Raw genomic sequence first — 23,299 nt, 5'->3', positions numbered from 1 at the left:
TGTGTGTGTCTGTGTGTGAGTGTGTGTTTTTTGCCGGTGTTGGCGCTTCCCGCACCATGAACAAGTTACACCAAACAAATAGGTGCGCATCATACAGACATGTGGTATGTGAATATTTGGCCGACATACCGGGCACAGGTAGACAGCTAATCATAGACAAAAAAAGACAGAGAGACGGGCAGACAGAGAAACAGACAGACAGACAGACTGACAGACACATCGACAGACAGTCAAAAAGGCAGATACAACTGTACTAATAGATAAGCTAGTGGGAGTTAACAGACGGACAAGCAGGAAATCAGTTAAAGGGAGGGAGGGAGGCAGGTAGGTACAGTAGGTACAGTAGGTACATGTAGGTAGGTAGGTAGGTTAGCAGATAGGTAAATAGACCTTTGGGCAAGCAAGCAGACAGGCAGGTACACAGGGAGGGAGGGAAGGACAAAGGCAAGCAGACAGCTAGGTAGGTAGGTAGGTAGGTAGGTAGGCAGGTAGGTAGGCAGGCAGGCAGGCAGGCAGGCAGGCAGGCAGGCAGGCAGGCAGGCAGGCAGGTAGGTAGGTAGGTAGGTAGGTAGGTAGGTAGGTAGGTAGACCTTTAGACAAAGGCAGGCAGGCAGGCAGGCAGTTAAACAGGGAGGGAGGGACAAAGGCAGACAGGCAGTTAGGTAGGTAGGTAGGTAGGTTAGAAGATAGGTAGATAGACCTTTGATAGGTAGATAGGTAGGTAGGTAGGTAGGTAGGTAGGTAGGTAGGTAGGTAGGTAGACCTTTAGACAAAGGCAGGCAGGCAGGCAGTTAAACAGGGAGGGAGGGACAAAGGCAGACAGGCAGTTAGGTAGGTAGGTAGGTAGGTAGGTAGGTAGGTAGGTAGGTAGGTAGGTAGGTAGGTAGGTAGGTAGGTAGGCAGGCAGGCAGGCAGGCAGGTAGGTTAGCAGATAGGTAGACCTTTGGACAAAGGCAGGCAGGCAGTTAGGTAGGTAGGTAGGTAGTTAGGTAGTTAGGTAGGCAGGTAGGTAGGTAGGTAGGTAGGTAGGTAGGCAGGTTAGCAGATAGGTAGACCTTTGGACAAAGGCAGGCAGGCAGTTAGGTAGGTAGGTAGGTAGGTAGGTAGGCAGGTTAGCAGATAGGTAGACCTTTGGACAAAGGCAGGCAGGCAGTTAAACAGGGAGGGAGGCAGGCAGGAAGCTAGGTAGTTTGTTTGGTAGGTAGGTTAACAGATAGGTAGATAGACCTTTGGGCAAGCAAACAGACAGGCAGTTTAACAGGGAGGGAGGGAGGGAGAGAGGTATTCAGGCAGGCAGCTAGGTAGTTTGGTTGGTAGGTAGGCTACCAGATAGGTAGATGGACCTTTGGACAAGCAGGTAGGCAGTCAGTTATGAAGGCAGACCTGCTGGGAGACAGAGAAGCGGTTAAAACTAAGGCGAGTTGAAGACAGAATCCCTGACAAAGAGCAGACACTGAAGACTATTACTTTTCAGCGATAAGTGAATTATGGTTTGATATATTTATGGTATCATTGTATGATGTTCACACTAGTACATCAATTATTTGCATATAAAGTGCCAACGTTGTACGTGTCTGGCGCATGCACTATAAAGATGCATTGGTACGCAGCGCGGAAGAACTTATCAATATTAGTGATATTCAATATAATCGATATATGTAGGCTACGTTACGTCGTTTTAGTTGAAGGGATGACAAATCTTCTTTTTGGCGGGAAAAGTGCCATAAAACGAATTTTGCTGGGGTAAACGACAATCATGCCATACTTACCAATGGTGAATGAATCTTTACCGACATTCAAAGTTAGTCGATTGTTTTTTAAAAAGAGGATGTTTTCGTAATAATGTCTTAAGATGGTTTAGCCATCACTGGCGATGCCTTATCTCGCGATATCCATGTATTAACCGCCCCCTTTGTTTGGTAAAATGCTATTGGTAAAATTTAATATTTTGCTTACAATGTATTTATTGTGATATTTTGAATCTCATATGAAGAATCGTCATCCCTTTAATCTAAGGCGGGCTAATGAGGTATTCCTCACAAAATTTGCTATGTGATAAAGAGAAGCGTTCGCAAAACAGACATATTTATCTTATAACACATCATCCTTATTACACATACGTCTATATGTTCGCAATTGCGATATTCTGTACGGTCTGTTTCCCAACCTATACATTTTTGGACATACACATAAACATTCAACTAAAAGATATTGGAAAGCACTATGAAAGTCATTAGATTCTTTGTTTGTTCATCACAAAGGAAGTTGTAACGTCCTGGTTTGATTTCTAATATTTTTGAAACGCTGTCCTTTAATTATAGTATATAACTTGGCAAGATAGATTTGCATTGTTCTTTGAAAAGTTCTTTGAAACCATTACGTTGCAAAATCTTTCACTTTTTTTCATTTTAGACTATAACAGATACCACAATCATATTTGGTTGGCTGTAAGAAACGTCAACTATTACTAGAATATTTTGCTAAGAATCGTATGATATGTCTTCTAGAAACTTTTCGCTAGAGTGGGCGTCGAGTAATCCAAACCGGCCACTATTGTTTTCAGTTGGTCAGGTGATAGGATTTGAACTTTCTGCCAAAAATATCGTCACTCAGTACACGGGTGTTACTAAAACCTACGCAAAAAGGGTTGGAAAACAACACACACGTGAGCTTACAAAGTTAAGCAAGTGCATTTCTATTAGCAGTTGACATCGGCTTTTTTGTTCGCCGTTCACATAACCTCTAGAACGTTACCAGATAGTTCAAAGCTACTCAGTTTGGCCACAGTGTGTGGAATGCACAAAAGCTTGCCATAAATAAAAGAGGTAATGCTTTGATTTTTCCTTTTGACCGTTCTGTTTATTTCAGTCGCGTCGCTTTGTCTGTCTGTGGAAACAGTTCATCAGGTACAAACGTGGGTAATTTTTCCATTTTTAAAAATACTGATTCCGTGATTAATACCTTTCAATGCATCAACAGTTTTAATTAAAAGCATTTTAGGATTGCTCAAAACAACATGGTTTTGAAAAAAAAAAATGAAATAACCAGAATTCATCAGTAACGTTGCAATATAAAGATAGGCCAAATGGCATCAATGTGTCCCTGATATCGGATAATGTCATGCTTAACCCAATGTCTGTATGGAAATAACAGTATGGCTTGTGCTTTAAATAGCAATGCAATACATGTACGTGTGATTACCACTATGGCCCATCAATATCAAAGACAATATCTTCATAATTATACATACTACACACATGTAACGTCCGTTTTATTGGGCGTGCCCGTGCCATCAACATATTGAAACTTTGAACGCGTGACATTTTGCTTGTCATTACACTTAATTACCATGATAAGCTGTTACATAAATCTACGATATTAATAGGCATTTATTTTAGATATTGGTTAAAATTATTATTTGCGCTCAAATAGACAACCAGAGGTCCGAAATACACCAAAATGTTAATCAGTCATAGTATTTTACACCCAAACTGCAATCTGTGCATAATCAGTAATAATAAATGTATAAATAAATGAATGAATAAATAAATGAATAAATATGGAATATGTCAAATGCCTTTTTTATTTCCAATTAAAAATTATTACAGCGTCATGTACAAAGAAGCCAAAAGTACATGTACTAGTACATGTAGCTTCAAAACACTCCTATTCAAAATGCCTATAATTAGAACTTGAACTTATTTGCTCTAGCAGTTTATACTGCTTAATTTTTCAATACTAGTCCCAAAACAATCAACAGACCTATCCCGTATGACTTGTTTTTCAATTTCGCCTATTCAATCTCACAATTTACTGAAATATGTATAGAAAAGAGGCTCAAATGACTTGAGTAATACCTTGGAGACTATTTTCAATCTAAACATTTTCAAAAGTAGCTCCAAAACACTCAACTACCCTACCCAAAATGTCTCGAATGTTAACTTGAGATAATTTACGCGAAGAAGGAGGAAATAATGCATAACATTTGTCTTTTGATAGAAGCTTTTTTCCTTATTTATTTCCATCATGTAGGGTCAATTTAGTCATAACACGGACTTGTCTTACCCTCAATATGCAAATATTCAGGATTTGAAGTGGTTTGAAGTTGAAATTCCCCAGCATTGTTTCCCAGGGTGGACACTAACGTTAATAGAGACCCCTTTCATGCCAACTTTTAAAAGATGTAGTCTACGGTTTTCTTGTAACTTTTGGGTTCCCCTTTCGTAATCACAACGGGGTGCACGGCTTGGTATAATACTACCCCTGGTGAAAACAACTTATTTGATAGTCGTGTCATCCTTAAAAGTCCACATGTGCAAAAGTATCATTTTTGCATAATTTAAAGACGTACTCATGTGAAAACATCGCTAATGAATAGCCACTTGAAGTTCGGTTGAAGAACAGCGCTATAAATCCTGAGCGCACTTCAAACTGTATGAGAAAGACCGCAAGTTTGGTACCCTGCCAATAGCTGCGAGCGGATTGGAAGTCTCGCTTCTTTCATGCCACTTTCTATGCCAGTGAATCCTGACTACTGAAAACCATTATTTTTTTTATCTGTGCTTAACAATATTTTTTCTTTTAAAATATATCCAAATGATTCGATTTTGTGTTCGTGTTAAGGTGTAAATAAATGCGCATGCGTAACATTATTTACAAGTAGTTTATATCGAAATAATGTATCTTAAATGAGCTAATATTCTTGACGTTCATTTATTATTTATTATCCATTTATCAAACAAATCAAGCAACTGTGACCGTTGGACTTATGTTCAATGTCAACACATAACAGCGAAGGACAGTGTCTTAAGTAAAAAAATGTGAATAAATCAACTTCAGTAATTATAATGCCCCAGTCACCCAATGAGAAATTGATATAGCAGCTAGTATGTAGGATTAATGCTTACTGCGCTTTATTATAGGATTTAAATAGTTGAAATTGCTTGCAGACCAAAGATGCTAACTCATGTTTATTTTATAACACAATCGTACTCACTTTCGTCAATGGTAACTATAGAGAAGTCTGTGCACGTTGGCGAAGTGCCAAAATGAAGCGCATAGATGATGAAATACTCTTAAATACAAGATTTGGATTCTTCATTTTAAATGAATGAGACGTTTCATTCAAAACAATGATTACACTGTAATGAGATACAGGAATAGGAAACAGAACGTGTCTCTCGTACTCTACCCATTTTTCTGGATTGCTGATAGAGGGCGATCGGGTGACTTTGGGTATTTTCAGTCAAATTTCTGTTTTTGAAAAAAAAAAAAAGAACAGATGCTTAGTTTTGCTTGTAAAACACATTTAATGTGTTTAGATAAACGGTAATGTTTACGGAAATAGCTAACTGAACAAACAATACTTTCGCTAGAGGAAAGCAGTCGTCAATTTCTACACTATCCCTTTATTTGAAATGTAATGTTTCCCCCAGACGACCACTTTAGTTGACCGGTCGCACATGCCTAATTGTTGCAACCTCTGACCTTTTAAAATGTCATGACCTTATGTAAAGCAAAATATGTGGCCGGTGTCATGTACGAGAGATCCCCCCTTGGTACAGGATTCGGTTCCTATTGGCTTGTACAGGTAAGCCCCGTCCTAGATTTTGACCCACTTACGTCACGTTAACTCTAACCTGTATGAATCTTATGGATGGCGGGCTCTCTGTAACAAGGGCTTTACGTTTACTTACACCAGAATTAACAAACGTTGAATACTATATTAACACGCATAATTATGGTTCTCATTGGCTTTTCCATCTGATTGCGCAAGGCAGTTTGACAGTCTGAGCTTTGCACGTGTGAAAATACACGTCGACCAAGGTGCAGCATTATTATTGCAACGTTCGCCTTCCGTGATGACACTCTTTCTGAAAATAAATTGATGCTTTTCTATATAATATTACTTAATTATTATTCGGTTTTACCTCCTTTGTCATGCATTTGACGAGTTGGACCTAAATTTACTTGATCTAAAGCTACTTGTGTTCAAGTTACCAATCTTTTTTTTTGCAATGAAGACGTTTCGGTCTCCGATACACGTGGTGGAGGTCACGTTATTGACGTCATCCAGCGTTGTCCAATCAAACCCTTACATTTCAGACACACCTCACACCTCAAGTTTGGATTTCAAACTTAGTTTGCTATGACCCACGTATTTCACCCACACACATGTATAGTTTTTTTTATTTCCTTGTCTATTTAAATATTGTCATATTTACGTCTCCAAGGTATGATTTCACCTGAATTGTGACACATATATAAACACAATGGGGATGTTTAGTAAAATGCTTTCTTTCCTGCTGAGAGATCAAAGACTGTCACTCATGATGTTGTAAATGTAAGCTACTTATGCATTAGGCAAGCTCGCCATTGGTCACATTTAAGATTTATATATTACTACAGTTCTTCATTTCTGTTACAGAACTATAAACGGTTCCAACCGAACTCTGGCATATCTAAGGACCACGGACGAGGTCAGTTTACTATGTTTAACAATGTATGCGTTTTGTATAAGTTATCTCAAGTTCGTTATCTCTCTCTCTCTCTCTTTCTCTCTCTCTCTCTCTCTCTCTCTCTCTCTCTCTCTCTTTAAGGGATTTTTAAGATGCATAAGACATTCTGACATTATGTACGTGTATATTTAAAAGTAAATTTGAAAGCTGTCCATACCCGTGTACATAAAAGTGAATGTTGGCACGACAGTACGGAACTTCGCCTCTGTTAAAATGAAATCGAGCAGACTTAATTTGACAATTAACCGTAAGTTAAAAACATGCATAACCTTAGGTGCTGCTACGAATATTAAAAAGGAAGGCTGATCCAATTAAAATTGTCATGTTATGTCATGCTGAGGACAACAGATTATTTTGTGGTTGTAATACGTGCAAGTTGTGAGTATTCGATCATCGTTTATCGCTTAACACGGTTAGTCCTTTAGATTCACGCTTAAGGCACAACGTCATTAAGTATTTTATCAAAACTGTGTAACTGACCGGTACGGTTGACCTTGGCGACAAGTGGTGGTCCACTTGTCCACTAAATAGTTAGTTATAGTCCATCATCATATGAATGGAAAAAAGGACACATCTTGAATAATGCCACATATGATTCAAACGAGGACGGTGACACTTCACGGCTGGCTGATCTCGTTTCCAAATATGACCCAGAGTCGGTGCGTTTCCTTAACGTATCGGTACGTTGCCATGGGGGCGGGCAAGCGTTTTTGTGTTGGCTGAAGTGACAGCCTCGGCCTACATATGCTCAGACGACAAGTGTGATGTACAAGAGTGGTCTGCCATAGGCTCAAGTGCAGACACCTGGGTCCTTTAATTATTCTGAATATCTTCGGTCCGAGGAGAAAACAGTCAGTTGAAAGTGAATGTTGAAAACGTTGTTTGGGCAGGTTTCCGCCCGCCCCATTAAAATATCCTTAGGTTCAGTGTCACCCCGTTCATGTTCACGTGGACTTTTAGGCCCCATTCACATAAGCACAATCGGTCTACGTAGATCGATCCGCCTCTGCGGTGACTTTCGCTGAGTGCAATCAGCTTAACTGAATGACACGCCTCCTCCAGTTAAGCTGGTTGCACTCAGCTAAAGTCCCCGCAGTGTTGGATCGATCTACTTAGACCGACGGTTTCTATGGGAATGGAGTCTTACATCCGGGATATAGTCACATAAGACAACGGTCATTGTATGCTTAGCCTGAGTTTCAAAGCTTATTTTACACTAACCCCCGTTTCTAAAAAGCGACAGAGGCATGTTGATGAATTGATGACGGTGGTCCTCCCCAGTAGTCCGTTTAAATCAGGGTTACTTCGAGGAACAATTTAAATTCATTGATGGCATAGGTAAAGCAGCCTAGGGTCATGATGATTTGGGCACATCCCCGTCGCACCCACTGGCATTCTAAACACTGCTGCCATTCACTCTACCTCACCACAAACACCATCATCACCACCACCGTCACCACTACATGTACAGGATAACTTGCCACGGCACCGGCCATGACCAAAATTGCCCCCGAATCTCTTGTCACCGCAACCACAATCATCACATGTCACCCTTGTCGTTATCGTTTTTGTCACCTCCTCCAACACATCGACGGGAATGACAGTGTCATACGTTGTGGCACGTCCAAAGTGTCATCATAACAGAATAGCTGTCATAAAAAGCAGGGCCCAGTTTCATCAACTATGGATAACTATCCTTTGAATTAAACTGTTATCCTCTGGGCAATTATCCTTAGGAAAGCAGCTTTTTTTAACCACTGGTTTAGTAAACATCACTTTACCCACAGGATAATTGCCCAGAGGATAACAATTTCATCCAAAGGATAGTGTTATCCAGAGGATAGCGCTTTCCAGTGTTGATGAAACTGGGTCCAGCGGTACTGCTTTTACAGATTTTGACCAAAGTCACCCCTTTCCGCATTTTCACATCACAGTCATCGACTACACATCTACGCCAATTTTAATATTATTGCATGCAACTTGTGGTTGGAGTACCGGTTATATAACAAATAACGACGCCAAATTAACTATCGACACCAGCACAATCAGTTATACAGCTTCTGTAGCCGATTCGATTAGCATCAACAACATCACCATCATTAATTGTCATCTTTATCATCAGCACCATTATTTCTTCAGCGTTCTTTGGTCTTCTTTTGGTCTTCATTCTTTGTCATTTATAATACACTTCGCGGCATTGCCTCCTTAGGTTCTTCCAAATCGTAAATAATGATTTTTGAAAATGATAAAAAAGGCTCAACCTTATATCATACGAAGCAACTCTTTGATACGTTTAACCCGATGACCTATGCCATTGGCCTCAGTATATTTTCAGGGCTATATGCTCTTGCTGGGACCATCAGAGGTATCCCTGGGATTTAGGGCCTTTATTTTGGACGACGGCAAGTGCCTAGAATCTGGTCAAAGCTTACTTTGATATAGATTATAAGATGCTGACTTCGTGATTGGTATAATGCTTCTTTGAAGTAAGAGTTACCAACGCTAAAGACGTATTATTAGGCTATGCATGTGACTCTTTTTTTGGTCTATAACAAGAGGGATACAACTTTTTAAGATTGTTGATGCGTAAGTGTGGTCCACTGTGCGGTTCTCTTTGAAGTTAAATCGATGAAATGGCTTCAAAACACACGTTTTTGTACTTGAAACCAAGACAGTTCTAAACTATTGTAAACAACAAACATGAAAGCCAGTGAAATTGTGTTTCAAACCCGTACAAGTACACTGCATCGGTAAGGTGCGATAAAATCGACGTTTTTCGCCTCACATGAAAAACGCCGTGGGAGATTGTGACGTGCGTTTATGGTTAAACAACTAGTGATGGAAATCAATGGTCATAGTAACTGTGTAGAGATGTTTATAGTGACGCTTAAAATGGAAATTTTTCATCAGATCAGATTGTTGGTAAACAGATTGTGTATGGTCTAGTTCGTCGATAACAAAGTCGACATCAAGCAGGTCATGCCGATGAGAGCAACAAACCATAGAATTATACAACATTTTGGTAGCGATACTAATATGCAAAAGAGAGGGGGGGGGGGGAGAGAGAGAGATGAGAAATAAGAACAGAGCAAAAAATGGAAGCACTTGATATTAAAGGGCGGGAGGCAAAGATAGTGATCGTCGGTTTGACCAGCAATTGAACAGACGGAAAAGCAGACAACAAAGGGTTTAAAAAAGGAGCGTTGCATATAAGCCTTATTTTTCCTTTGTTTGACGTGTGTAGCCGTTTTTGATTCATTAGGTGGCCCTTCCCGCTACAGAGTGTATCTCCTTACGCTTACCTTGGATCAGATGATTTGTGATCTGAAGCAGAAACCGCAAAATCAAAGCCGCTACCACCAAGTATTCTTCCTACATTGATTCAACGGATAAAATGAACTATTGCCATATCGTAGGCATTGGTTCCACCGTTATCGGGAAAGCCCACTTATCCACGCGGCCGTGGAAGCTGGATAACTGTCGCAACTATTCACAATACCTCGCCCTGTCATTACATGTTTCCATCGGGGCCCTTGCAGCGTATCTTGAATACCTTCTCGGCGAGTGTATAGCCGTATCCTGCAGCCAGCACCCCCTTAGACCGATCAATGCCCGACTTCATTGATAAAGCAATTGACAGAATAAGACCGGTAATTGTTAGTAAATGCCGCAAATTGACCAAGGTTATATGCTGACAATACACGGAGCAAGACCACGGTGCCGGTTCACAATGTTTCTCCTTAATTGCTTGCATAACTTTGCCACCCCGGGAGTCAACCCAGACCACCTCAGGGGGGCGGGAGCTCCTCATCACATAAGGCCCAGTTTACCCAATCGTTAAGGAAAGTGGTGACTTCAAAGAGCCCGGGGTACAATATTTAACATTAGTGATTAATTAACCTCGGCGCTAACTAAGCTACTGTTATTTTGTATCTTTAAGTTGCAATTCCTTAGTTCTTTAGCCCCGACGTATATACCGTTTTATGCGATTTTATGGGCACCTGAAAACTGGTAATTCTGCAATCTTTAATTCAGAACGCAGCATGAGGAATACAGTACATGGCAAATGCAGTGTATATGGGACATTTAATCATGCCGTTGAAAAAAAGAACAGTACACATAAGTTGCCTGGAATATTACTTTTTTTCTTTTAAGATAGCCAGGTAATATTCCCAAAGGCTAAAATAGAATTACTATCCACTGCACAAATGGTGAACATACAAAGAATCTATTAATCCATTAAGGGAACAATAAGTTGTTTAATCTTCTTTTACTGGGTTTTGAATTTTAATTGAATGGTGGTCAGAAAGTACAACAAATTTATTTTTTGATTATCTCAAGGTTATTTCGTTTGTTATTTATTATTTTGTTGGCTTAATTTAGCATTCGAATTCGACAGAATGCGATTGCGCGCGATACGTGTGCGTGTATGCGTGTGACGAGGAAAGTAGCAAATTTTTGGTTTATAAAAAACAAAAATGGTGACCAATGAGGTGAAGAAACTGTGCACTAGAAACTTGGCACATGGTTAATTATTTCAATTTTGCAATCCGAATTATTATATTTACGGTCAAGATTATGATATTCACGGTGGAGAGAAAAAAAGCACATAGTAGCCAAATCAAGTTTCATTAAACTTTTAAGTAACGCTCTTCAGACGTAAACGGTCCCCCCCCCCCCCAAAAAAAAAATAAATAAAAAAGCATACTTCATTTATGGATCCAAAATCTGTGCATGCCAAACTTTATTGTTCTTCCCTGGTTGACCGCTGACCCTTCCAGGTCAGAATGACCCCTCCTTTTGCCCCAGGGGGTATCCCGTGGTCAACCAGCTTTTTTTACCTCCCACTTGGAGAGCTTATCCAATACAAGCCAATTAGACAAATGTGACCTCTTTTTTTCATTTAAACGGTGTCACGTATTACGTTTTGTCCGTTATTAACCTACCTTTGGCCACGCCTCTTTATATACGGACACGCCCACTTTTTAAAGTCACTCCCACTTTTGATTAAAACAGTACTTGAACTGAATTGATAATAGTAATGCACGTTTTTTAATAATGGCAATATTCAAGGCTTCATTTCAAAATGTGGGTACAACATATTCGAGACTTCTTTCTCATTTTATAGTGTATCCAACCGAGAGCCCTTACACATTTTAATTATCAAATCAAACGTGAGCAAGCTCTGGTATGCGTGGAGTTGATGTATCATGCGGTTTATAGCAACTTGTTAAAATGCTGGTAATAGGGGCGAAATTTTCGTCTTAAAATAACCAATACGATTCTCTTGTGTGACAATGGAAGTGTATGGACTAACAGGAAATGCATGTTCTAAATGGAAATATCAATTTAGTGACTGATTTGGTGGATATAGATGACATAGGGGGGGCACTTTTTCCTCATAGACAGTGGCGCTTGTAAAGAAAGCTTGGGCACGAGAAAATTTCATTGGTCCGTATAAAATGCGAAATATCGCGTTGGTTTTTCATGGCAAGAAGGAATGTAGTAATTTTATGAAGAACGCGTATCTTTATTACTCTGAAATAAGTAATATGAACATTTAGCAGCATATATGCCCTTCACAGCACCAAATTTTAATGGAAACCAGCCTCTAAGACACCACGCACCAGCATAAGTTTTGCCTTCTGCCCCGCCACTTTTCGATCAATCATATGTGCCGATCAATCATAGACTGTCCCGAATTGTAAGTTCTTCCATGATTTAGAAATCACAAATGTTATTTTGTCACTGTAATAAAACCAGCCATCCTCGGGTACTGTCGCCAGCTGTCTGATGGGTAGACTTTTACGACAGTAATTAGCGAGAGAGAGGTCACAGGTGATTGCATCGCGAAGAGAGCATAGTGATTATTTTAACTCTCTCTCTCTCTCTCTCTCTCTCTCTCTCTCTGCACGGGTCACTATTTCAATCATCGAGCTTGCCGAACTCCCTGTTTGACGCTGCCCTGCACTGTCCACAGTCTTTATTTGTCCAGAACACTTTTGGGAATTGGTACCTTTTACTTTAAGTAGAGGAGACTGTGTGAGATGAGTTGTGCAAATTATCCGAAATAAAATACGCCTTGGATGTGATTAGTGACATTTTTTAGTATGGCCAAAATGATTTCAATTCGGGAGGTTTGTCTTGACATTTTTGCTGTGACAACAGCAAGGATAAATTTAAATTTTTCACAGCTTTCTCTGTCCATTTTGGACAAAGTGGACAGCTTCAGATTTCAATTTTTAGTCTAATTATGCCTGATACTCCCATGAAAAATATATTTGTTTGATAGGGCAATAAACTGTACAACCCGCCTGGCTGTGTAGGTCTATCATTTACCAGACTTTAGAAAAAGAAATAAATACTGTCTTTGTTTTATCTTATCCTTATTCTTCTAATTCCGCACTTCATAGGACGCAAACTTCTCTTCGTGTTCTATAACACCCATCCTACCGAGTTCGAATCTCAGTCAATAGTAAATCCCACACGTTAAATATTTAATAATTACAGAAAGCCATAGTTGAGGCAGTGGTCATGTTAACTCTGCCTTGGTGTTGGACTTACTCAGTGTATGCGTGCAAACACTGTGTAAGCTGAAGCAAATAAGGAAACATGACATTGCTTGGTTATTTAGGCTATTCTAAAAGTGGGGGAAATTACTCTAATTAAAGTTCACGCGTGCGTTTATACTATGGTGGCATGTGCGAAGGATCTTGTGTTTGCTTGCTTTGGACGTGCGTGTCTGCGTGTGTGTGTGTGCGTGTTCACCTAAGCCCAAGCACGCGTGTCATGTGCGTGTAGGGTTAAACATGGAGCGTGCGCTTTGTTATTTTGTCTACTGTCCCTTTCTCTCCTGGCGTCTTCTCCCCCAATTATGGCTGGCTTACTACCTGCGTTAGGACAAACACTTGAAGGTTCGGAAATACTAAGTCACCGCACTGCGTTTCTTCATGTTGATTCAGACTTGATGATTGATTTGGTGATACAAAAACCGTAACTTAAAACGGATGGACCTCAGCATAGGTAAAACAATGGCCCCACGCATCATTGGTATTATCAATATAAAGCCAACCACGGCAATGTTTGAACATGTAGGTTTACTAAACGATTACGACCACTACAGTTAACAGCATCTTTATCAACCTTGATTACAGGTCTTTCTTTCCTTTTTTTTTATGGCACACCTTTATAGATTGCCTAGGAAGCGATGAACGTCTGGAAACATCTCCGCTTAGCTCTGGGGGTGTGTCAAGGTTATTAAAACACACGTGTACTCTTCTCACCCGAAAGCGAACAGGCTTTGAGTCCACTGTCAACAAGACTTAAAACAAATTCTTGTTTTCCCCGCCGCCGCTTAATGTACTTAGCCTCGACCCTACCCTCACACGTCAGCAGTAATCTCATCCGCAACCTGTGGAAAATAACGGATGAAATTGATGACCATGTACATTTCATCCACAACTGTGTACCGAGGGATTACCTTCTAAAGCAACCGGGGGAAATTGATGTTGACCAGATTTTCATAATGCCTTTTAGGGTGCAAGAGAAAATATTTAAAACGGTCTCGCTGTATCCTGTAGGATGTATGTGAGGTCGTGAGGGTTGTTTGAAGACAATTAGGTGCTTCGTGAACGGTAATCGGTTTTATAATATCTCTCCATTTCGACTGCGGGTTTAGGCTTTGGACGTTATAGCTTGATCGTGAAAAAAAAATGATAATGATGATTTAATTTACCTTAATTAACCACAGCTTTTGGTTATTTTGAAATTTTTGGTAGCTATTTCGATGAAACAACTTTTCCGACACCAGTAAAATCACCGTCACCAGTTTTTTGTGTACATATTCATTCCTGTGTCCCAATTTTAAAGATTTCCTTGATATTCCATTTTTTCATTTTGAAAAGACTCCACGTGCATTTACTCTCAAAGACACGTTCTACACTTTACAGGTAACAGTCTTTTAAAATTTCCAGGTACAGTATTTAAGGTCTCATTCCCAATAAAACTATCGTTCGACGAAGATCGATCCAACACCGCGAGGACTCTCGCTGAATGCTACCAGATTTACAAATTAACACGAATCCCCCTGCTTCCAACGTACTCGTGTAAACACCAGTTTCCCTGTATTCTTCTCAACGCCAGGAGGATCAGTTAACCTGATTGCATTCAGTGAGAGTTCCCACGGAGTTGGATCGATCTATGGAGGACGTCAGTGTCACTGGGAATGGGCCCTTAGACAGCAAATATAGCTCTCACGTCCGACAAGTCTACGTCTATAGGGTACACATTTAAACTTAAATTAAGTTCAATCAAATCACTGACCCAGCGTTAAACTTGCAACCGACAACCTTACGAAAGGTGAACTGCGGAAACAAGTTCATTAATTAATACGCACGCCAACGGTAAAAGTACCTCCGCTTCATTTGCATTTTAATGAAAAGCTGTTGTTCCTACCTACGGCTCGTCGCTGTAATATCAATCTATTATACAACATGGTAGCTTCTATGCAGTGATACTGAGATGGAGGAGACCTCAGACACGTTGGTTTTTAACTTGCATTATCTAACATGACAAAGATCGGATCCTGGGATGTCTTACGGAGTTGCGCTCTCAAAAAACCGCGTCTCGCAGGCTTCGTGTAGCAGCATACGGTCATGGGGCACATGTCGACTTTGGACGGAATCGAACGAAATTAGTCACATTGAAAGATACAGGTAGACAACAGAACGTTATAATGGTTATATGTGCCTGTGCTGTTTGATCAATTTAACTTCTAGTTTACTTATACTTATTTTAGTCTTATTAGAAGGCAGTTTGATGAACAGTTTCGATCCGAAAATATCATTGTAAGGGCTTTTTTTTCTCAGTTTGATATTGAGCTATTTCACTCGCCCGCATTATGAAGGTATGCGGGAGCCCATGCAAAGTATATATTTAGTACATCAATGAATATATTAAACTGATATTAATTCATTCATGACGGGGAATACTTCACATTTTTTTCTTTTGAATTTTTTCTTTATTTTTCTTTATAGCTTTTTTTCCTTTTTGTTTTTTTTTTTTTGTTTTTTTTTTTTTTTTGCATAATTTTCAGTGATATAGATATGGTAATATGCAAAATTACTTTGTGGGCGATAGTGAAATGCGCAATGAAATACCGCACTGGTTTATATAATAAACGTTCTTCGTCTTGTATGTAATATCAAATATATATATATATATATTTTTTTTTTACGAAAGCCAATATGCTATTTTGAAAGAAAATAACAAATAAAAATCGGTATCAGCCCGCGCTTTTAGGTCAGTCGGAAGCCAGATGACTTCTTTTTTGAAAGGAAAAGTTCAAAGGTGCTCACATCCGTGGTTAAGACGATGCTGGTCACTTGCAAAGTGTAACCACAGTTTCAAATCTTTTGTAGTGCATCCATCAACGGGTTGGTGTCTACGTATTGACAGTGATAGTTTTCAAAAAGCTGTGAGAAACAACGTTTCAGTGGAGGAGCCGAGCAAAAACAATCGTAGTTTACAAGTCTTGCGTCTCCGGTACGTCGCCTGTAGAGTTGTCCGTCTCGCGACCCGGGGCAAAATGACGGCGACTTCAAATACCGTAGTCTCTGATTTAAATTTTTATTACGTCGAGGACCGTGCACGGCATAAGTTTTCCCTGCTCCCAATCGGTCTGCTTTTTAGTGTGGTCTAGCTTTTATGCGAACGACTATCGTAGGAAGGTCAGCGCAATTAAAACTGGAGGGTAACTTTTTTGGTATTTTTGGAATTTGGTGACTTATTCTGGAAGTGAAAGCGTCGCTAAATCGCGGCGCAATTAGTCGTCGAGGACAGCACATTGCTAAGTGTGGCGATAGTTTTTTTTCTTTTTCCAAAAGAGCAATCAGTCTCACTCTTGAAATAATTGGAAGCTTATCAGGAAGGGACCTGAAAACCAGAGTGCCGTGGAAAATATTAACTTGGAACCGTTTTCTGAGACTTAATTCTGTTGGGGTTGTCACGCGACTGATCTTTGGATGAAAACTCGTGACAGACACACATGATTCACGCCCTGTCCCTACCAAGACAGACCACGGTTTAAGGTCCAAAGGGAGCTGTGCCTTGTTATGGTAATGTCGCTGGAGTGTGAACTGTATGTTTTCATAGGTAATTAGAACACGGTTACTGTTGTTGTTGATATTGTCGTGCATTGTTGTTGTTAAGAGTATAGCGAAGAACAATAGTGGATTTATTATCACGACAGGGACCTCCTGTTGTAATGAAACACGATTGTGTCATTCCCATACTTGTTTCTTTCGTGTTTTCGTATCTGTTAATCTTATCTTATGTCATTACTTGTCGGTTATTTCATTTAATGAAAGGATATAATAGTTTCATAGGTTCATTGAAAAATTATTTGCTTAAAAAAAAAAGTAAAAAGCAAGGGTTTTATCAATCGAAATTTAGACAATAAAAAAACATTGTCTCAGCCCTTTTTAAATAGTATGTCACTTTTAGTTTCGTATTGTCTCTAAGTGATTATTGTTATTGGTCACATTCAGCAGTAATGAAAGTTTACTTACCGCCAATTACCACTCATTACGATTCATTAACTTTCCCGCCCTCTGGCAGGTATGAGGTAAGCCGCGTTTAAGCGATTAACGAGGGAAAGGTCAAACCGACTTGGCGGGTTAACTTCACGTCTTAAGTACCGCCGAAAAGAAATAATCAAGATTGGGCAAAGTTTTAGATATACCTATATGAACGGGCATTCGACGGGATTGAATGCGTAGTTGACATTTACATTTAACGGGTTCTCTCTTTGAAATAAATCAAATTGTGTTCTTTGGGAGTTATTTTTAAAATAATGATTTATCATACCATTTAGAAGGAGAAGTGGTGAAGCCATGAGAAAAAACGTCCATATTTATCACATTTAAAGAAAAACAAGGGCTTGGTGTAAATTACAATTGCGGGACATGTTTGTGAAGGCTCATAATACATCCTGTCTTCTTTTAGGGGAATAATTCAAAGAAACCGCGGAGAAAAGATTGAAAAAATAATTTGATAGTCACTAAAATAATGGTTTAACAGCGATTCCGATATAGATTTTGGTTAGGGAAATATAATTATTTTTTGAGTTTGCAAATAAAGTTCGTTGACGCTATTTGCAGTTAACTGACATAATCTTAGTATTACCGAATAAAATGGTGCCCTATAATAAGCACCCAGTTTTCTTGTAAATAGCCTTTTCAGCAAAAGTGACATGACCACAGATGCTTATTTGCAGTTAAGAGAAAAGCTATCATTTGAAGTTAGAAAATTAACTTCACCAACTGCCAGTGACACGTCGACTCATTGAAAAAAAAACACCACTATTAAATGGCGTTTCTCAGTAGTGATTATAAAAGTATTTGTACTTGTAGACAGTGGCAGGACGAGTTATATATTTAGTTGTGAAATATGTTGCTATGCATACTTCGGTACGTTACTGGTCATGGCTATTGGGTTTGCAGATGTCATCATGAAACAAGCCCTTAGTGTATTTATTACTCCTTTCTCCTTTGGGAAAATTTACCATTTTAGCGTGCTGATTTACGTTCGTGATGGCGTTGACGAGTGACATGCTATAGGAAACTGCGGATGTCCGTGCTAACCAAGATAGGTACATTCACCATGTGGCTTCCCCCCTTTGTTTGAGCAGCCATGATTGCAAATAGCACCAAAGGACTTTTCTGGAAAATAGAATCTTAAGGGCCAAAAGACACTTGTAAGCATGACAAAGAGAGGCGTTACGTTGCTTTAAACATTACGTCACATCGTTTGTTGCGTCACGTGCGTCTTTTAACTTCGTTATCGAAAAGTCGAAATTTCCCTGGAGTCCCTTCCTTACACAGTCCCCTAAACATCTTCCCCCACCCACGCCCACTTTCATTGATAAAGCTAGACTTTTTTTTCGGAGGTGGGGGGGGGAGGGGGGGGGGAGGGAGAACCGGAGGATTTGCAAAGAGAAAGCAACTTTCAATTTAGAATTATTTTTCTCTATTAATTTCAACTGCAGAAAAACTTGACAGATAAAAATATATAATTCATATCAAAATGTCCAGAGTGAAAGATCCCCAATCGCCCAGCCTACCTGAATGTGCCTTCCACATTTTTATTAAATTGATATATATTTTTCTACTTAAAAATATTCTATATCGTATCCTAATCAAATTGCTTTAAACGGACTCTGGATACTCTGGTACTCTGGAAACCCTAGAATCAGCTCCTCTCTGGTTTTGTCGGGCGTAACTTACATGTAGGAAGTTAGCAAAACGTATGATAGTAAATAAAGGAAAAGGATGATATTAGGTTTTAGGGAGCACTGACACATGCGCGCACGTGTAAATATATAAAAATATATATCTTCATCTCAGCTTAACTTATCTGTCAATCTGATTTTCTGTGTTGAATTGTAGTATCGCTTCCGATCTCTTGCCCTAGTTGAAAGACCTTGGTTGTATTTTTGCAGAAGTTTTATGTTCAATGTGCATTCACATTTGGAAGAAGCAAGAGAAAAATAGTACAGCAAAAGAAATTACTCTCTTTAAATGGGGGCTTTGTTTAAATATTGACGACAGACATGAAGTAGTTCCATAAGCCACATCACAGGTACACTTGAAAGTAATTAGTGCGCATTTTTCTGGGATTACTCAACTTCGAAAAAAAAATGCCAACAATTCTTGAGACGGGCGTGGCCTCCAAAACCCAGACAAAAAGCAAATAATGGCCGTAAATCTGCATATTTCCACTAGATCTGAAGTCGGTAAAAAGTCTGGAAAGCAATTTCACGTCAGTTCTGAGACTGAGTAATTGGTCTTGAGTCTCTCTTCTCCAAACCACCTGGTCCTTTCTCAGCATCCTGAAAACACTTTGAATATTCGTTTCCGGGCTGTAAAAAAACTACTAGACAGGTTTTATACCATAGGTAATACAGCAAGTATTAATTATTAATAGATCTCTTGTTTTGATATATGCACAAAGGTGTGCGGCGATATACAAACAAATATCTCAGAGAAGAGGGCTTAGTGTCAAACGTGACGAACACCACGCCAAGCTGTTTGTGTAATAGTAGTCAATTCATATTCATAATCGAACATAATTATAAATAATAGTCTGCGCGACAGATTAAGAAGGGATTCTTGAAAAGTGACATATTTATAACAGTGATTGTGTCTTCTATTTTTTTTTCATATTTCTTACGGGAATTTTCTATTCAAATGAGCCTTTTTAGATGAGAATTAGTCTAGATAGAAAGGGTGTTATATTTTAAATGAATGAAATAACGCATATATATTACAATTAAGGTGAATTGATATGGAGATTTTTAAATTGCTTTTGAATGACTTTTATTTGTGGACTTAGTTTATATCCCTCCCACTAGTAATATACCAACGGTATCACAAATATGATAACCCCGATTTTGTGATATTGCTGTTAAACAGAGGTGAGGTGAATTGAGTTTATTTTCCATGCCTAAATTTACGAGTCCTTACTTTCCTTCGGATTTTTACACCTTTTGTCCCTCTTTCGGTTTCAATTGTGTTTCTTTTTTATTTTTTTTATTTTTTTGAAACATTTCCCCAATGCTGTGCAAGGATCATTCCCCCAATGTATTCATGTATTTATGTATGTTAGTAGAGTACTTGGCAGCGTTATCAAGAAGATTCTTGTCGTGGGTGGGTAGAGATGGCAAGGAAAAACGCCCACATTATCACAGTTATAGGATACGCGGTGTCCATCTTCATGCCAGATCATCAGTTGGTGATGGTTGTATTTTGCAGTAAAAAATACCTAGGAAATCGCTATTGGGGACACCTTTCCTTAGTTGACAATTTCGATCCACAACTACACGCCTTCCACTACGTTCACGAAAAACACGTGAGTGAAAGAATTGTGTAGTCTTTAACTCAGTCGATTGATTCTTCTAGCAAGGATCACCGGCGATCGGAATTGCAAGAGCATCATGGGATACCCTACAGTGGTCCCAGAATCCCCCTGGGGGCGGGAGAGTCATTTATTTTCAGAAAAAAATTGTATGTACTTTGTCAAGGAAGGCAGACAGAGTAAATATTTTCTAAGACATCTTACATGTTGGGGATCATCGGCGGGTGATGTGTAATATTAAAGTAAAAGAAAGTAGTGGTCAGGTTCAGAAATCATTTGGACCTCGGAAAACAACATAGCTTTTTCATTCACTAAAGTGTGGTTATTAATATCATTGCTATTTCAGATCTTCTTCACAGAAATATTCTATTTTTATTTTCAAAATGGGTTCCCACACACTGAAGTGACATAGAAGTCGGATAAAAACTAACAGTGAAGAAATGATTCATTTTTCAAAAAATGTAATTTTTCTTCTTTTCTTTTTTTTTTCAGAGAGCCATTTCTAAGTATAGGCGGGAGCTCAAGCAAATATTCCCACACACGGTTTGGTTGAGGCGAAGCATGAAAAGTACAACTCCGTCGATATAAAGCTTACTAATTGACCGTGGGTGCCGACAGAATCGCCCTTAACAGGGTTTCGTCGAGAGGGGCCCATTAAACCATTCAGACCAAGAGGCGGGACAGCATTAAACGACTAGCAAACACTGCGAACCAATCGCGTCATCTGTCACATCTCGACCTGTTTGGATAGCGGGGTTTGTTTGCTCTGTGAATTTTTCCCGTGTCGCTCCGTTATTAATATCCCCAACGTGTGCTTTTGATCAATACGGAGTTGAGCAACGGCCGGTGAGGTGAGCTAAGGCAGGGGAGACAGCTAGGAGCAGAGAGGCTAAGTAAAGCCAGTTTTATACCAGAGAGTGAGTGGAGTTGCTTTTTTTTTTTTCACACCGGACTCTTCAGTGGTGACAAACCTATCGACGCAACTTGTCGCTGTTAACAGCCAATCGAATTTATTTTATTTTGTTATTTCTCTTGTGATTGAGTCGGGGTCCTCAAAGCAGCACGTCGTGGTGGGATATTTAAAAGGTTGGAAGCAGGACTGGGACCTTGTTCCTTCAAGAGACACGAGGAAATCTGAGTCATGGTATGCCTCTCTGGGCCTTGTTTCTCTACTGGTTAGACCAGGTAATGCGACGAAAAGCGGACTAGTCGCCTCACGCACATGATTAATACTAGGTAGCGAAGGAAGGAGAGAAGGAGAGATTCGGTGAATTCGTTAAGGAGGAACAGGCGGTTCATTATCTTCACCCCTTCATCAGCAACGGCAGTAGCGTCAGGATCGCTACCATGGGCACTATGTACAAAGTCAGTCAACTTTGCCAAACCTTGGCTCTTATATTTCTATTACTCACACAGCCGTCCGTGCAATGCGGGCCGGGTAGGGGCTCGGGCCGAAGGGGGAAACCCAAGAAATTAACCCCTCTCGTCTTCAAACAGCAGGTCCCGAACGTCTCTGAGAACACACTCGGAGCCAGTGGCCCCGCCGAGGGAAAAATAACCGAGTCAGACCCGAGATATAAAGATCTGAAAGTAAATTACAACCCAGATATTGTTTTCAGAGATGAAGAAGGCACGGGGGAGGACAGAATCATGACGCAGGTAAGTGGAATCATCCGGTGTGTGAAAAAAAAAAAGTTCTGGATTTCAGGAAAAGAAGTTCTGGATTTGGGTCTCGGCTGCTGCCGTGGTGTTTCACAGTTAGCAGGAGACAGGGCACCATCCCTCTGAGATTTTCTTCGAGTGTAGCACACCACTGACGTTCTATAAATATGATATATATTAAGATCGTTTACAAGTCCTGGACTTTGGTCGTAACATCACGCTTAGGACGTGCTACTATTTTATCTCCTCTAGTACTTAGTTATAATACTATTTAGTCCCCCCGCCCGATTAACGCTAGTATGAAATGCCACCTATTTAGCACTCTTCATCTAGATAATGCCGTGTAATATGAGATTATGACATTTTGCAGAGCGCTTATACTAGGACTGTTTACTATATTGATATAGGGGATCACGGAGGAATAGAGGTACAAAATCCCCATGAGTACTCGGAGTACACGTTTCATTCATCGTCCATGTTGCTCTCTTTCTTTCTCTCTCGGGCGATATGTTTGTATTGTATTCTACATGCCGGCTAAAGTTATTGAGAGATTGACAACGCTGACATCTGAAAGTTTATTATCGCAGGGATAATTCACTGAAATGGGTTTATTACTTTCACAAACCTACCAAGGGATATTTGGCTTATTGGCGTGGGGTTTGTCAAAGCCAAATAGCGATTTTGTAAAATAATGAAATAATGCGCATATAAGTTATTAAGAATTAGATTAATTCTTAAACGAGAAAATCAATTACGATCACGCATTTGATAGAACGACTAATGAGCCGACCTGCTAAGCAGCTCCAAACTTTCATATGAATTCATATTTGCTGTAAAAGACTTTGTTGATAAGATAAAATGTGTCAAGAGTACAGACCGATATCAAGAGAAGTTTGTAATGGAGGCCTTCCGTTTTACTAGCATAGTTCAAATATCCATTGTGAAATAAATACCCGTAGTTCAAACGAGTCCACTCAAAAGTACAGTGTATTACACATTTTGAATGTTTGTTCTTTATAATTGATCACATTTTTGTTAAACGTTGAAAAAGAGATAAGAGAGGAAAATGATAAATAGTTAACGTCTAAATATATATTTATTGTCAGTCTTCGAACTTCAGCACATTAAAAGTAGCAGGCCGATGTAAGAGTAGGGGCACTGTAATTTCATGGCTTCTCATTTTCGGAAGAGTAACTTGGGGTAAA

The 23,299-nt window shown here is 39.6% G+C and overlaps 1 protein-coding gene and 1 long non-coding RNA gene across 2 annotated transcripts in view; one reads left to right on the top strand and one right to left on the bottom strand.

Annotated features, from left to right (window-relative positions):
• Window positions 1-23,299, top strand: part of LOC106162534 (sonic hedgehog protein) — a 52,559-nt gene that overhangs the window by 7,729 nt on the left and 21,531 nt on the right. The window contains exons 2-3 of the mRNA XM_087017398.1: window positions 6,428-6,479; window positions 20,925-22,091. Of these exons, the coding sequence (XP_086873524.1) occupies window positions 21,780-22,091 (312 nt within the window). The 5' untranslated portion in view covers window positions 6,428-6,479; window positions 20,925-21,779. The remainder of the gene's footprint in view (window positions 1-6,427; window positions 6,480-20,924; window positions 22,092-23,299) is intronic.
• On the bottom strand, window positions 3,641-8,325 carry LOC147760786 (uncharacterized). The gene is made up of 3 exons (XR_015335436.1): window positions 6,999-8,325; window positions 6,676-6,723; window positions 3,641-5,873 (listed from the first exon to the last, which is right to left on the bottom strand). It is a non-coding gene; the product is annotated as an uncharacterized LOC147760786 (long non-coding RNA).

This window comes from Lingula anatina, chromosome 7, assembly GCF_051362555.1.
Source record: "Lingula anatina isolate TDL-2025a chromosome 7, LinAna3.0, whole genome shotgun sequence".
Classification (NCBI taxonomy): domain Eukaryota; kingdom Metazoa; phylum Brachiopoda; class Lingulata; order Lingulida; family Lingulidae; genus Lingula; species Lingula anatina.
Note: the sequence above shows the minus strand (reverse complement) of the source record. Positions and strands in the feature narration are given on the sequence as shown.